Source organism: Silurus aristotelis (genome assembly GCF_946808225.1).
Source record: "Silurus aristotelis genome assembly, chromosome: 17".
NCBI classification, from domain to species: domain Eukaryota; kingdom Metazoa; phylum Chordata; class Actinopteri; order Siluriformes; family Siluridae; genus Silurus; species Silurus aristotelis.
This window is the reverse complement of record NC_139590.1, coordinates 16,130,994-16,147,031: the sequence shown is the minus strand read 5'-3', so window position 1 is coordinate 16,147,031 and position 16,038 is coordinate 16,130,994. Positions and strand designations below refer to the sequence as shown.

The 16,038-nt window shown below is 36.9% G+C and overlaps 1 protein-coding gene across 5 annotated transcripts; it reads right to left on the bottom strand.

Annotated features, from left to right (window-relative positions):
* Nucleotides 1-855: 855 nt before the first annotated feature.
* On the bottom strand, nt 856-15,511 carry LOC310739722 (ethanolamine-phosphate cytidylyltransferase-like). 5 transcript variants are annotated; one of them, XM_083565927.1, is made up of 14 exons: nt 15,179-15,511; nt 10,454-10,542; nt 9,805-9,966; nt 8,391-8,461; nt 8,073-8,153; nt 7,945-7,986; nt 5,718-5,856; nt 5,528-5,610; nt 4,780-4,857; nt 4,574-4,639; nt 4,410-4,475; nt 3,249-3,337; nt 1,660-1,910; nt 856-1,581 (listed from the first exon to the last, which is right to left on the bottom strand). In XM_083565927.1, the coding sequence occupies exons 1-13, from the start codon at nt 15,289-15,291 to the stop codon at nt 1,796-1,798; spliced, it is 1,194 nt and encodes a 397-aa protein (XP_083422053.1). In that variant the 5' UTR covers nt 15,292-15,511; the 3' UTR covers nt 856-1,581; nt 1,660-1,795. The 5 variants fall into 5 exon arrangements, with proteins under 5 accessions (XP_083422053.1, XP_083422052.1, XP_083422051.1 ...); XM_083565926.1 differs by having other exon boundaries at nt 1,670-1,910; XM_083565925.1 differs by having other exon boundaries at nt 1,678-1,910.
* Between the last annotated feature and the right edge of the window lie 527 nt (nt 15,512-16,038).

The window sequence follows — 16,038 nt, the reverse complement described above, 5'->3', positions numbered from 1 at the left end:
GAATGTAACATGATCAATATCACACATGTGCTTTTATTCAAATATGAACTTGGAAATAGTGTAGAATATTAAATAGTATAATAGCTGCGGTTTAGGCTTTTGGACCCCACTGAATCTGTATCTCAGGATTATGCCTGGAGCCTTAGGATTTCATCTCCCATTAGTCACGTCACTGATCACCCCTTTTCCGTGTCACCCTCATTTAGCACATGTATTAATGTCTCATCATTCACCTCACAGTTTGTCTCATGTTGGTCCTCCATGGTAGTTGCTTTTCATTGTTATTTGGTTTTTATTTTTTTATGTATTTATTTATGGCTGCACTTTAAATTAAATCTAAAAAAATTTGACTTACATTTGCTCCCCACTCCTTACATTACACAGTGTGTTACAAATGTTCCGAGAGATAGTGTAGTATATATAGCCAATATTGTAGATGACGTTCCTGAACACATTCAGGAACTTAACAAATGGTTATAATTTATCTACTTTACCTAATAATATTTACATAATAATAGGCCAGTACAAACAAATTATTTACTATAATGTGTATATCCGCCAGTTTTTACAGCTCCTCGATTTACAAAATTTTCTTCCCAAGGTTTTTTCCCCAAAGATTTTAAGGTGTACAGTGGCCTCTAGTGACCGAACACAAAATCCTTTACCCAGGTTACTACTGCAGAAATGCATTTAAATATGAATAAAAAAAGAAGAGTTTAAATAGGAATAAAAGAGAAATATTTCAATATGAATAAAAGGGTCAAAATGAGACTTGGTTTATGTCTGTGCCAGTGAAATCATTTTAAATATGTTACAATGATTCATGCAGAAAAAAAACACTTCTTCAATCTTACCTTATTAAATTCCAAGACAGATAGAGATCTATTTTATTAGGTACATGTTACATAAAATACATATTTACAATAGGATACAGATGTTGTAAGTGGTCCAGATCCAGATTAGTAAGTTGTAACACTAAGTCACAAACATTCTGATGTTTTTACACACACACGCACACACACACGTGCGCACACGCACACACACACACACGCATGCAATGCTAGAACTCATGTAATATTCATGCAGGAATGCCACAATTAAAAACACATATCCCGAACTTCAAAACAGTAACATTTCCTTCTAACTAAGCTTTGTATCGTGTTCATACAATATCATTTCAGATCATTTGTATATGTTTAAACACTGAGGAATTTGTACAAGGAGTGAGCAGCTTTACAAAGGCAACATTCAAATCATTGTGTACTGGACAAAAAAAAAAAATTAATAAACTTGTTTCTTACTGTACAAACTCATGTCTTACAGCGTTTGGTCTTATGATGTTTGTCAAGATCTGAACAATGGGGTGCACTAAACGTACGCTTGTAAATTAGAGTAAGTAACGTTATACACATTTTCAGTGACTAGATAGAAACCATTTATTTATTTGTGTGTGTTTCACTGTGGCATAGTTGCTTGTGTTGATATGTGGGGTGTGTTATCTTGCTAAACCCTGGCTGTCCTGTACACATGTACGGGGGTTATGAGTAGTGCTGAAGAACATGATTTTTTTAAATATATTTTCTTTTCACACACACACACACACACACACACACACACACACACACACACACACACACACACACACACACACACACACACACACACACACACACACACACACACACACACACACACACACACACACACACACACAGAACAAGAAGTACTTCAGTGTTATGGAGAGTTTAAAAGGACACAGCAGAGACGGCTCGGGAGGGAAGTGTCTGAAACTTTTCTACAGCACAGATTGAGAACTCTCTTCAACCTTTTCCTCCTCCCGTTGCTTCATGGCCTCGATCACTGCCATCTCCTTCTCCTCCTTCTTCTGGTTCCTGGCCTCAAACAGCAACCTGGTAGGTGAAACATTTTTACTTTGTGAGTGTTTTTTAAAGACGTTTTTGTAAAATGACCTTCCAAATGGTACACTATAGAGCAGACTGGTGTCTAGTAGTCACATTTTATATTAGCATTATATTTAAAAGATTTACTATATATTTTTAACAGGTCACCTTTGTAATAAAGTCACAAGTGTGTAATAAAATCACAACTTTTGGAAATGACTTCAAAACAAATATGACAAACAAATGTCCTCTGAATCAACACTAAAATATTTTTAAAAAAAAAAAAAAAAAGGTCTAACATGTTAAAACAGTGTTGTTTAACATGCTGACTACAGAAAAGCTTGCACATTTAAAATAGATTCTGGAAAGTTGCAGTTGTTAGTTTTAAAAATACATTAAACAACATTTCTTTGATTGCTAATAACCTCCACTGTTCTAGCAATGCTTTGCAATATAGCTGTAGGTATTTGTAGGCATCAAGGACAAAGGCACTGTGCATGTTACTCAAGATCTTTCATGCCAATCTTGGACCTCTCTTTGTGCACAGGCACATTATCATGCTGGATCATGCCCCTGAAATAAAACTGGAGCATTACAGCTTAAAATGACATTCTGTGTGCTTCCAAATTTGTTTCTAAGGAGTCATGCTCAGGAACTATTTACTTTTGTCCACATAGCCTTCCATGTTCTGCTTTATTTGCTTATAACCGCTGTAGCCTGTTGGTCTGTTAAATTTTAGTCTTTCCTAATAAAAATTGGTAAGATAATGTTAGTTGGCTCAGCATCTAACAACCAAGTTTAATTCCAGTGAAACAATTTACGCATTAACAGTTATCCAGATGTGATCAAAGTAAAGATTTTTTTGACTCCCTAAAATATTGAATAGTGATGGTTAATAGAATCAGATAAAATTTGGGATTTCAATGTAATTACAAGGATAAAGTTAAAGTTACATCAACTAAAGATTCTGTAACAACAGTGTGTGTTAGATTATAAATGTAGGATCACCAGTACATTTAAAAAGCACAAACATGACATTACATGACATTACCATATTTGAGGACACACTCCATTAACATGGTGAACTAATCCCTGTGAAATAGTTACTGCAATTAAAGTACTTAAGGATTTAGGTACTGATTCATTCATCTTGAGAAATCACTCGGTTTGCCAACAGCCAGTCCTTCACAAAGCACCAATTACACTCATTTATTTCTTTATCACAAAGAATTTCTGTCAAGTGCCTGCTGACACTGATCAGTGCACACTGCTAGTTTTGGCACACAGCCTTGTTCACATCAGCGTACAGCATGTCAGAGGGGAAAAAAAGAAGGAAAAAAAACCTACCTGTTTTTGATTATCCTTTGTACAATATCATCAGTGGTGAGAGTGTTTCCACTGTCCACTATCCGTAGTATTTCTTTATCCCTAGGTTCCTGTGCAGCACAAACCCACATCCAAACTTTTCACATTTAAAGCTACATAGTGACACTGCTGTGCAGTCAAAATCATCAAAATACTCTGCTTCAATGAAACTATTACCTAGATCTTGTGTAAACAATGTGAGAACATTATATTATAAATGAATTCATAATAAGATTTCCACTTATTGGAATGTTAAATTAGGATTACACTAAATGAGGTTTCAGAAATCTTGTTGTATATTGTAAATATAATAATGAATTTTCTATATTGCTTATGGCACCTTCCCGGAAATGTTTTCATGCAGAGTGTGTTCATTTATTACATCAGCATTATAATGCGTAAGCTTGCAGTGATTCATTCGTCATTCGTTTTCCTATACGAATATTATCAGGGCTATAAAACAGATATATGAAAGACCTGTAATGTTACATATACAGTGGTACCTTGACCCACGAGTGAACGAATGTACGAGTTTTGTTTTGCTTTGTTACGCGAGCAAAGAATTGAGGTACGAGCTCTAGACGCTGCTGCTAGATTGTGTATTCTTTAGCATCCTTTAGTTAAAAGTAAGGAAAGTGTGGCGAAAAAGCCAAGAACCAGTGACAGCGAAGACTGTGACGATAAATAAGATAAGCAAAGAAGAAACTGTAAAAAATACAAAATACAAAAATGAGTCTTCCATCCTCCTCCGCCAATCTCTTCTACCCTCCACCTCCACCAGCGTCTTCGTTAGCTTAGGTCGTCTTAATGCCAAGGTAAATACACTGTATAAAACCTTATTATATCTTTACATACTCTTTCTATTATGTTTTTATACAATATTTGTTATTTAGAAATGTATTTTCCTTATTTAATAACATGAAACATAAAAAATGGGGTGGCATTTTGTGGGTTGGAACGGATTAAGGGCATTTTAAGTATTCGTAACGGGGAAAATTGATTTGATGTGCGAGCAAATTGAGCCACGAGCTCGACCACAGAACAAATTAAACTCGTAGGTCAAGATTCCACGGTATGCCACATTGGGCGTTTATGGTAAATGTGAAACAACACCAATCAATTGGTTAAGCAATGAGAACTCACAGCATAGGGGTCTGAGCCATCCTTGTCTGGAAACACTTCAGTCTTCCCATGACAAACAAGATCCACCTGCAAAGTGGAAAGATTGGACCTGTTTTCTCCACACAGTAATTGCATATATCTTTGTTCATTTTTATTTTTTTTTAAGAAAAAAAGTTGACTCATACCTTGAAATGGTCCAGCAAATCCTTTGAAACAGTGTATGGAGCTCCAATTACCACCTCTGAGACGTACTTTAAAAAAGGTAATACATTATCAATATTAGATTTTTTTCAAAATATATTTGCTATAATTTATTAGTGCAAAAAGTTAAACAAGAACAAGACCAGCTTCAACAAACTTAATGTTAAATATGAGAAGAGTGCAAACTCACTCGACATGCCAGAACAGACAGTGTTCTCTCATGGATGTTCATGATGGGATAATTCTTTCCTTTGTAGCGGTTCACCTCCTGAAAAACATGAATCATCCCATCCCTTATTTTCATATAGAGTTTTAATTGGGTTTTCAGTATAAACAAATTGTAATAATGCGTTTTTGTATTGTACTGATGGTTTCTATAATTGTGACGTGATGGCCACTGGGTCTAATACACATAATTCCCTGTATTTATTATGTTCTGTAAAGCTGCTTCGAGGCAATGTCTATTGTGAAAACTTTAACTTTAACTATATTTAAGTCTATAAACATGACTTAGGGTGATGTTATAGGACAATAATTAGTGAGTATGTTTGTGTGATGCTAAATTCCTACAATTTATAATTTACTGATAAATGACAATTTTTATCTATTTATCGTTATTTTTATTGTTGTGAACTAACAACTTAGTTCATGTTATTATAGTGTAGTACCTTTTATAAACATTAACTGAACATATTGGTATAGAAAGCTATAACATATCATCAATGATACATTTTCACAAGCAATTTTTTAAACCATTCATTATTAGTTTTAACTGTAACTAAATAAATACTAGTTTATTAGATATTACATGTAAATGTAATAAATAATACAAAAAACTCCAAACTTATTGAATAATCAGAGAATTGAACAGTGCCATGATATTACATCATATTTTGGTTATTTTTGAAAGCATCCAAATGATATGGAATCATTCTTACCTGATCGAAATGTAGCCCCACAATAACATATGGCTTGTCTGAAAGCTTGTATACTGCCTCCAGAAAGTCCACATGGCCAATATCTAAAGGAGGTCAAGTCAAATTTAACCTGGTTTTAAAATAAAAAAACATATTAAAAGTAATATGATATTAACTGTGCACGGATTTTGTGTTAGGCTGAAAAGGATACGGAAAAGGTCAAAGGCTCCAGCCACATATATAATGGTGTCTCCTGGTTGTGGCTCCTTCCCTGAGGCGAACTGGATGATTTTTTGGGACGTCTGCAGGAATTGAGACACCCCCGTCCAGGGACTGTGACCTTTTGGGCCCTGCAGGAGCAAACAGTATCAAATAAGTTCCAACAGATTTTCTCACACTTTCGGTAGAATAAAAGTGGGCTGGTTGTTATACTGACTCAGGGGGGTGGTTATGTAACAAAAGCTGAATGCTGATTGAGGCTGATTGCAGACTGTATAGACTTTGATTATCTGTTTATTCTTTGTATACTATGAAAAGTTGGTTTCATTAAGTCGCTCTTATAAGAGGTTAGAGATATCGCAGTGAGACCAAGATAAGTGATTACAAATTGTCTACCTATGTCTGTCCTTTAGATGAATGCACCTGTCCACTGCAATGCACACATTGATAAGCTCAGTGTCTATGGCAGACATGGGCAAACTACGGCCCGCGGGCCACACACGGCCCGTTTGGTTTATTAATCCGGCCCACCGAACGTGACCAAATTCTATTAAAATAGGTACGGGTAAACATTGTTCAATTTACCTCTACCTCTAAAGATGTCGCACTTCAGCTCCATTGACATTGTTCGCGTAATCTGATACTCTTTAAAAACTGCGACAGTTTCTGACAAACACCTCGGATCTAATCCTGAGAATTGCCACAACAAAACTTACTCCAGACTTTGATGAACTGGCAAAATAAGGAGTTCAACAACACTGTTCCTACTCAAACTAAACTTGAGTTTTTCTGCTGTGTTTATTGATGCACTGGCAAAAAAAAATATCAACAAATTGTTGATCTTCTGGCACTTGATGAAACTGAATTTGCCAAATCTCTAATGTAATATATACATATATGTATATGTGTGAACCGGCCCTCTGTCAAATTTTATGTTGTGAAAAAGCAGAGCTGTGTTGCATTCTACCAGAAAATCTGACTTTCGCCTGATAAACTGAATGTTTAGTTTAAACCAAGGATAACTCCATAATCACTCGCTACCTTGCTGACAGGCTGATTCTGTAGATTTGTTCAGAAAATTTAAAATATACTGTCAAAGACTCTAAAACTCATCACTAGAGGACAGTTTTTTTTTTTTTTTAAAGCAAATCCCCCACGAAAACATGCCAACACTGCTGTCACTTTGTTCTCTTCCTTTCCAAAGTTATTAATGAATCACCAGATTTTCTACCACTAAAGCAATTCAATAGCATCCTGTTTGGAAACACTGTTCTGTGTGAATCAAAGCTGTGGTTTTTATTTCTTTCTAGCTGTGACCCCATGCCACAATAAGGTCCAGTGTTCATGCCAAGTTGGCGTGCACAATGCAAAGATGGATGGATAAGGGGAAAGAGAAAATACGTGGGTAGAAAAACAAAAAGTGCAATTGAAAAAGAAAAGGCTTGTGATAACTAGACACATTTACAACACAAAGTAACACAAGTTTGTCGTATGCAAATACACAAATAATTATCACAAAAATAATATTATTATTATTAATAATATTCGGGGGATTTAATGGTCTTACACAGAGAACTACACTATATTAACAAACAATTACATTTACATTTACATTTGCGGCATTTAGCAGACGCCCTTATCCTTAAATATAACACTTGAATTCTACAAACTTGGAAAGTGCTAATTTAAGTGTTTTAGGAACACAATTGTGGACACTTGACCATTACAACCTTATTTGCATTTTCAAAACCTATTCAAGGTTTCCAGATCCAAAACTATGGAGTCCAAACCTGTTCCAGCATGACTTTGCCCCAGTGCACAAAGCAGTGCTCCATGAAGACACTGTTTGCCAAGTTTGGAGTAGAAGAACTATGGTGGCTGTGCAGACACCTGATTTCTATTAGACCTTTGTATTGAATAACGTGGAGTAGCAACTGTACACCAAACCTGACCTGCTTGTAATCACTCATGCTCTTTTGCCTAACTGTGCAAACCCCTAGAGTGTCCACAAACTTCACCATATAGTGTAATGCATGGTAGAATTGGTGTAATTCAAGACACACTTAAGGAATATCAAACTATGTATCACTCCACAGCAAAACAACATGCCTACATCAACAAATCTTAATGTGCTTTCTGATTTTCTAAGACCTTTGCAAAAGCATCGATTCATTAAAATTAATTAATCTTTATCTTTTTTCATTCTGCCATACACTCACCCTTCCAAAGTTGTCCGTGTGTTGCTGATAATCTGAACTTCCCTAGAGAATGGAAAACAAACCAGACAGACTGTTAGATCATCAGATCTTTGAATGAAGACGAAGATAAAGAAAGAAGGGAGACTCACTATGTTGCTGTGGTGAGCTTTAGTCATCAGAAGCATGCGGCCAACCAGGTCTGTAGTGGACACACCCTGAGTCCTCTTACACTCTCTGCAAGAGACGTTTAATTCATGAAAAATGGTTTGAGATCAAATGAGATAATCAGTTTAGAAGTCCTAATTTCCAGTGTATCTAGGATAGACTTCACTGCAACCACTACCAGTTAAAGCACATGAATGCACATGGATCTTGCATCTTGGATAACAAGCATGATACTGGATTGTATGTATCTGTATGTATTGTATCTTAGTATGAATATTTTACATCATTTGCCTGTTGGACACTTGCCTGTATCTGCCTGCCTTTTTTACTTCTTCATATGTGTCCTTTCCATCCACGGTCAAAGTGATGTCATCTGAAAGGACAAAGAAATATAAATATTTCAACATCATGAGCAAATCCCTGTTAGAAAACAAAACCAAACTAAAAATAGACATACATGACAAACATACACTGCATTAAATATCTACCCCTTTGACACTGTTCTGCACTATGACTCAAAAAAATTAAAATAAAAAATATGGATCCGTTTTACAGAAAACAAAATGAAACTTGGCACGGATTAATCAAAATATGATCGCTATACTGTATGTAAAATGGCACACAGACACACAAAATCACAAAGAGACACAAAAACTAAAAAAAAATCTGATTCTGAACACAATATAATGGTGTGTTGATAAAATACATTTTCAATATATATAATAAGACTAGCTGAAAGTACCCGTGCTTCGCTACGGAAGGCAGAACGCTAAGCAATATGGCAATAAGCAGTAAGCACTGAGCAGGACTGGATGATCAGAGATCAGAACGTAACGTCAACAAATAACGTACTACCCCTTTGTAGTAGGGATACAGGGCAAACTACTTTGAAAATAATTTTTATCGTGCATCTAACATCTAATAAGAAACAATGTAGTAAGTTTCATTAGGATCCGTACTGTTATTTCGAAGAGTTTACAATGCGTGAGAAATCGCGTTTTTCGCGAGTTAGCCGCGATCCAGGCCGAATTTTTTAAAACCCTTTCTTAGTGAGCACCTAAGACCCAAGAGGAAGGTATGTTCCAAATTTCATTGCAATCCATTCAGTGGTTTTTGAGATTTCGTGATGAGTGAGTGAGTCAGTCAGTGGTATTTGAGCTTTATATATATAGATAAATGGTAATTTATTAAATGGTATTTTATGATGAATAATCTATTATGCATTCTGATGAATTATTTTTTTTTTCAATGCTACTGATATGATACTTAATGCTGTATGTTTACAAGCTATATATTTATTTAATGCAGTATGTTGTAGATGTAAGTCCGGTTCCTCTCAAGGTTTCTTCCTCATAACATCTAAGGGAGTTTTTCCTTGCCACAGTCGCCAGCGGCTTGCTCATCAGGGACAAATTCACACCATTCACCTTAACTGTTGATTTGTGTAAAGCTGCTTTGAGACAATGTCTGTTGTGAAAAGCGCTATACAAATAAACCTGACTTGACTTGACATGTAAGTCATATTTGTTCTAAGTTTGCTGACAAGAAATCCCATAACATAACATCTGGCCAAACATGCTTGCTGTCTGCTTCTCTCTCTCTCTCTCTCTCTTTCTTTCTTTCTCTCTCTCTCTATACAAATGTATTTATCATTGCACTATAATTGTCACTGCAGGATTTATGACTGCTGCAAACATGAATATAGATGATCTGTACCTCCATGTACACAGAAGTCACAGTTGTATTTGTCCAAAGTCTCCAGAGTGGTGACATAGGGGGCACCCTCAACTATATCATCCACCCATTTAATGGCATGCACCATCTTGTACCTCTCATCCTGTGTGAAGACCGGTGGGCCCTTGTGCTTGGAGATCTCCTCTGTGTTAAAAGAAAGAGGAATAAAATAAGTACAGACTTGTGATGCAATGTTTTAAAAGGTCAAATGTGACTAAATGTCTTAAAAGGTTTACAGTAGGATACTCCTAGCTATATATATATATATAAACACGATAAGACAACATTTTGACATGTGTACTGGATTCTGATCATGTACGTTGGATGGTTTTCACTTTCAGATTAGTTTGTAGGCGGCACAAACTATGTCAGGAATTAAATTACTCTTGTGAATGACCTCTATTGAAAACCAAACACAATCCAGGTCAAATCTGGGTCTGGAAGTCATACTTGTAAAAATACAAGCCAATGTGTACATGCATGCCTACTATAATTCTGCACACATTTAAGCTTTGTTTATGTTTGGTTTTGTATTCTCTTCTTCAGCTAGTGTGTCATAATGTGTTTGTGTGTGTGTGTGTGTGTGTGTGTGTGTGTGTGTGTGTGTGTGTGTGTCTCTGACAATACTTACCATCAGTATGCACTCCCACTATGAGATAATCCCCCATAGCTTTTGCTTGTCGTAGCTGGTTTGAGTGTCCATAATGGACCATGTCATAGCTGAAAAAAAGTAAAAAAAATAGGACAATTACTCATTTGTAACACACACATATACGACAACAACAAGCTTTCTATAAAGCTTCTTGAAATTTTCTAATAAAGCTTTCTTCTGAGTCTGAGTAAACACACATCGTTCCCTTTAACTGTTTTCTGTAAAGCTGCTTTGAGACAGTGTCTGTTGTGAAAAGTGTTATAGAAATAAACTTGACTTGTCTGTGAAATCTAAAGTGGTACTAAAGAGAACTATGGATCTCTTTCACCCAAACTAGCCAGATGGCCAAATCAGATTAGCTAGACTGGATTCTAGATATGAACGCAAATGTAATTTACAAACTGCCATACAGCATGATAGATAGTAATGGAGTATGCATATTCATTTTGTTCTGCTCAGGGTTGCTGTTTATCCTGGAACGCCCATTAAGTTAAAAAAAACACAATGTACACACATATTCACACCCTCGTTCACACCTAGGGACAATTTAGGAGTATTCTACCTACTGGCATGTTTTTGGGAGATGAGAGAAAATCGGACAGCTGCAAGAAGAGAAAATATTTTGAACAAATTAGCATAAGAAAATAATTCAGACCATTTACATACAGAATAAAAAAAAAACCCTGCAACTTCTTCTGAACCTACCTACATCTATCAAAGATGGCCCCGGTGAGGTCGGCTGCTGTCTCGACTGCTCCGGCTATGCGTTCCTAATGCCGGACAGTCGTAAAAAGCATTTTACTGCATGCCGTACTCTGTATGTATGTATGTATGTATATGTGACAAATAAAATTTGATTTGATTTGATTATATTAAGGTAATTTTGTCTAAGCAAGAACCAACTTCATGTGTCTGAGAGAAGTGACAATAAATTACTAAGTTTTACTAAGAAACTGTTTCATCTCTGCAACATAGTTATCAGGACCCCTCTGGTCTAATATAGTTGCTGCTACACTAATTAGGAATATTTTTAATCGAGTATTCCATTTGCTTTTAATAGGACGTGTCCATGTGATTCTTATTCCACTTAAAGATTAGGTTCAAATGGGCTTCACCTGTTTTGCTATTACAATAAAATTATGCAACTGTGTCTGTATAATAATCATGTGTTTTAAAGTAATAACTGACCTCACGTGTCAAAGAAAGCTTTATCACGTTACAAATTCTTAACACAAGAAAACATGACTAACCAGAGGGTTTTATATGTTAGATCTTTATCACAAAGACAAATCCTGCACTACAACAACCAGTACAAGCCAGTTTGCACAAAAGCATATGATGCTGAACACACAGTTTCATTCTTTGCCTCAAGATTTTCCAGTATCCCTTTAAACCATATTGGGACAAAGTGGGCTGTGTGCTGTGCCGGAGATATTCTGCTCATTATGATTTGACATAAAGATTAGCTGCACATGGCAGATCTGGGTTTAGATGTGTAGAGGTGGAGAACTGAGCGGGAAGGGGCGGAGCAACTAACCGCTGCTTAGTTATTGGTTGGTATTTTTGTGTACGCACGTGTTTGTGTATGTGTGCGTATCGTGGAGTCTAAGACTTTGGGTCCCACTGTATCTTTAAGAAGGATCACAACAACACCATCATCTTGGGATCATGAAATATTAAGTAATGGAACTGGTTAGCAGACACCCAAACATCACCTGAGCTCCTCGTGCCACTAATCGGGGAAAAGACCAATGAGAGCTTTGCATAATCAGATCAATGTGTTTATGGCTTTAGAGGTTTTGAAATACAGAAAACTAAACGTGGATGTTTAAATTTGAAGAACTGACTCAGCCGTTATTGCCATATAAGATAGATTTAATGATTATATGGCAAGTTTTCTGGTCAAGGGTCAACAGAACTCATGACCAGACCATTTCAAAATTTCCATTTGCCAGCATTGAGCAAGGAGAGATAATCCTACTTACTATCTTACTTCCCTACTAACCAGTGCCAGTGTCAGCTCATCCTGTACTTTGCCCAAACCTGATTATGTCACCAAGGGAAAAGGTATGTTTAGGATACATAGACTTTGGTCTTCTGGAAGTTTCTGTGGCGAGGAGATAAACTTTGACCCCGATGGTGTCAAATACCCAAATGAATATATTACGTAATCCACATGCAATGTGAAGTGGTCAGGTGCTGAAAGCTCTATGTATAAGAACAGCTTGTACTGTTCAGCCTGTGTAAAGACCACTGAGAATCGAATTCTTTCTTTTTAAAATTGCTTCCATCCAAGGGACGTCGGAAAGTGTGATCCATTGACAATTTATAATTTCGTGCAAAACCATAATTAGTAAAATTGTATCCGAATTTCCCCATATCTTGGAGTTTCACCGCACTGTAATTATACATCTACTGTATCTATTCGACCCAATTTTCAATTTTAGGTATAAACCCATGAGATTTGTTCTTCTTTACTACACACCTTAAAATAACCATGACTGTCAGAAAGCCATCGAAATTATTATTAGTACTTGTTGTTGTTCATGCTGCTGTCATTGTTTTTGATAAACAATAGTGTCCTGTTAGCATTGCATAAAGGCTGGATAATATCTAAAAGAAGTTTAAAAAAATAAAAAAAATTAAAAAGTTAGTTTATAGTTAATAGTTTATTTTTAATAGTCTGGAAATGAGCACCAGTAAACGTTTAGGGAGTTATTCTATCTTAGGTCAGGCTGAAAAAAACTAAATTCTTCTGTCAACAATTAGTTGAAAGTCCACAAAATGCCAAAAATCATTACTGGAATAAACTCTACTGACTCGGGTCCACATCAGGTATAGCACATAGAAAGAGCTGCATTTTTTCCCCAATGGGCGACTTAAATAAGTAAAACATTAATAAAAGACGAGAAAACCAAACGTGATCAACAAGACCTGGGGTTATACAGATGCTCCACGTTTACTCTGCTGATGGTGCCGTTCAATATTTCGGCATGTGGAACATTTCACAACATTCCACTGAAGTACAATAGGGATGGAGAGAAATGCCTGGAATTCTCAGTGAGAAAGCCCCCATAATCCCAGTTGTGCATGAACATGAATTCAAAGCATTTCCTGCTACTATTTGGTTTTGGTTTTCATATGGGAGCCGCAGCAGCAGGTCCAGGTGATGGTAGAACAGCCTGCCTTTAAAACACTGTGACAGTCATTTCCACATGGGACGTTCTGTCCCTAACACATTCTGCAAACAATGGATTACTTGTTAGCGAACAACAGTCAGTTATTTAAAACGGAAGTTTCAAGCAAATCACATTTCTGATCCATGATCCATATCTTTTGAAGCATTACATGCAGAATTATAGATTAAGACCAGTATGAAGACTTGAACTTGCTCATTGCTGAATTGGATTCGATCTACTGACATGACACAATGTGACTTGCCTGGAGTTCTACTAACTCTCCAAGAAATCTGTCACCTCCCAGATTCACAAAGACAGCACATTATGCTCACAGCATTTCTGCAGTGTGGGCATAACTATGTCTGTGAGGTCATTACAAAGGTAAAATAAATACTGTAATAACAATAATAATAATAATAAAGATTCTATAAATAAGTCTAGGTGACTATGTAATAGGAAGGTATATAAATAAGATAACGTAATAACTTGATCATTACAATTCTGTTTCCTATGCAGTTGTGCACTCAGGAAGACTTGTGTTTAAATGCTTGACTGACCATTTTCTAATATTATAATAGCACATTTTAGTTTATAAGCAATGCACTTGCAAATGCAGGACACTTTTCTTCCTTGCCTGAAGTGCACCTGTGCAGTAACACTAACACCACAGACTTGTTTATCAGGCATATATTCATAAAAGTGACATTTACATCCTGAATTTAGATTTCTTTGTAAAGCTATTTTGTGACAAATAAAATTGAATTGAATCAAAAATCTGCCCAAATTTGAGCTGACTCAATGACAAGCGGGCTTATTGCATGTTCTCTGATTACTTCATTTGGATCAAATAAAATAAATACAGCTAACGTGATCTGACTTCTAAGATCTAGATCCTCCAGGAAATAGTAGTCTAGATCCTCTAGGAAATATAATAAAAAAAATGTGCAAATCTTTTGTAGTTTGTGTGTGTTTATGTTGTGCAGGGGAAGATGTCTGGAGTGTGAACACCTGTGTGATGTCACTCAAAGGTACAGCAGTGGTCTTTAAAGTGCAATTACGGCTTCTTGAATGATTTCAAATTCAATTTATACAATTTATATTCATGTTACCCATTTTAAAGATTCATTCTAAGGGAGCAAAATGTGCATCCTTTTAATTATAGTGACACTTCAGATGAGTGAGTGATGAAGGTTTATCCTGGACTATGGAAATAAAGAAATGATGTGTGAACGATTAGCATATGTGATCTCCTTCACCAGATCATCGACTAGATACCACTAATGATAATGTGTATCACAGGGAGGTCTGGGATGTAGAGCTGGTGCCTACACGTGTTGGGAGATGAAATGCTGGGGTCCTGGAGGAGAATTCTGCAGTGAGACGCATCACGAAGCGCACTGAACTGTAGCATTTGACCTCTAAAGCAAGTAATTCAGCGGTACAAGCTGTCAACACAAACTCCGATGGAAATGACAGAGCACGCGCAAGAAACACGTAAGGAAATAATGCTTGTAAATGAACTCACCATCCGTCACACCACACTCGCACAAGACGTCTTCTCTTCTCGGGACTGCAGGAGACCGGCACCGGATTCTCCTCCGCCGCAGTCACCGCCTGGTGGTGCCCGTTTTTCATCATCGTTCAAGCGTCCTGAAGGTTTCTATATATCTATCCGTTTTTAAAGCGAAAACAAATGCGCTTGTGTTATAGTAAGAGGCTCGTGCTCTTTCTGGGCAGGGACGGCCCGGTTTTCAGCATTTACACTGGTAACGCCGATCTGTGACGCGCTACCGGGGAAATGACGTCACAGAGCACACAGAGTCGTACGATGAGCGCCTCCAGTCACAACTCAGCCAATAGCGCGCTGCTCACGCGCACATACTCCCCTACTACACAGTACGCAGCAGTAATACGCCTCTATCGGCCAATGCTCCTTCCTACTTTCTTTCTTTTTTCTTTCTTTCTAAGGATTTTTTTTTCTTTTTTTATACACCCTATAGTATGTAGGCGAGGGCTCCTCCCGCGTCACGTGACTACAATCGCCAGAACCGTGCTCTGAAAGTGACGTCCGGATTGAGTGTGTGAGTAATACAACCGCACCTGTGCCTCCACCATCATCTGGAGCAGTTCACAATTAATATTTGTCTAATCTTTCTTTCGGCTTCTCCCGTTAGGGGTCGCCACAGCGGATCCTCCGCACGTTTGATTTGGCACATGTTTTACGCTGGATGCCCTTGTCTAATAACATGACAAAAACATGAAAATGTAAATAAAATATAACCTACTCACCAGAGATGCAGACTCATCATTTGCAGCGCTCCTCAGAGGCTGTAATCCAGTGGTACTGCTCGCATTCACTGGTCTGGAAATTGTTAACAAACCCTT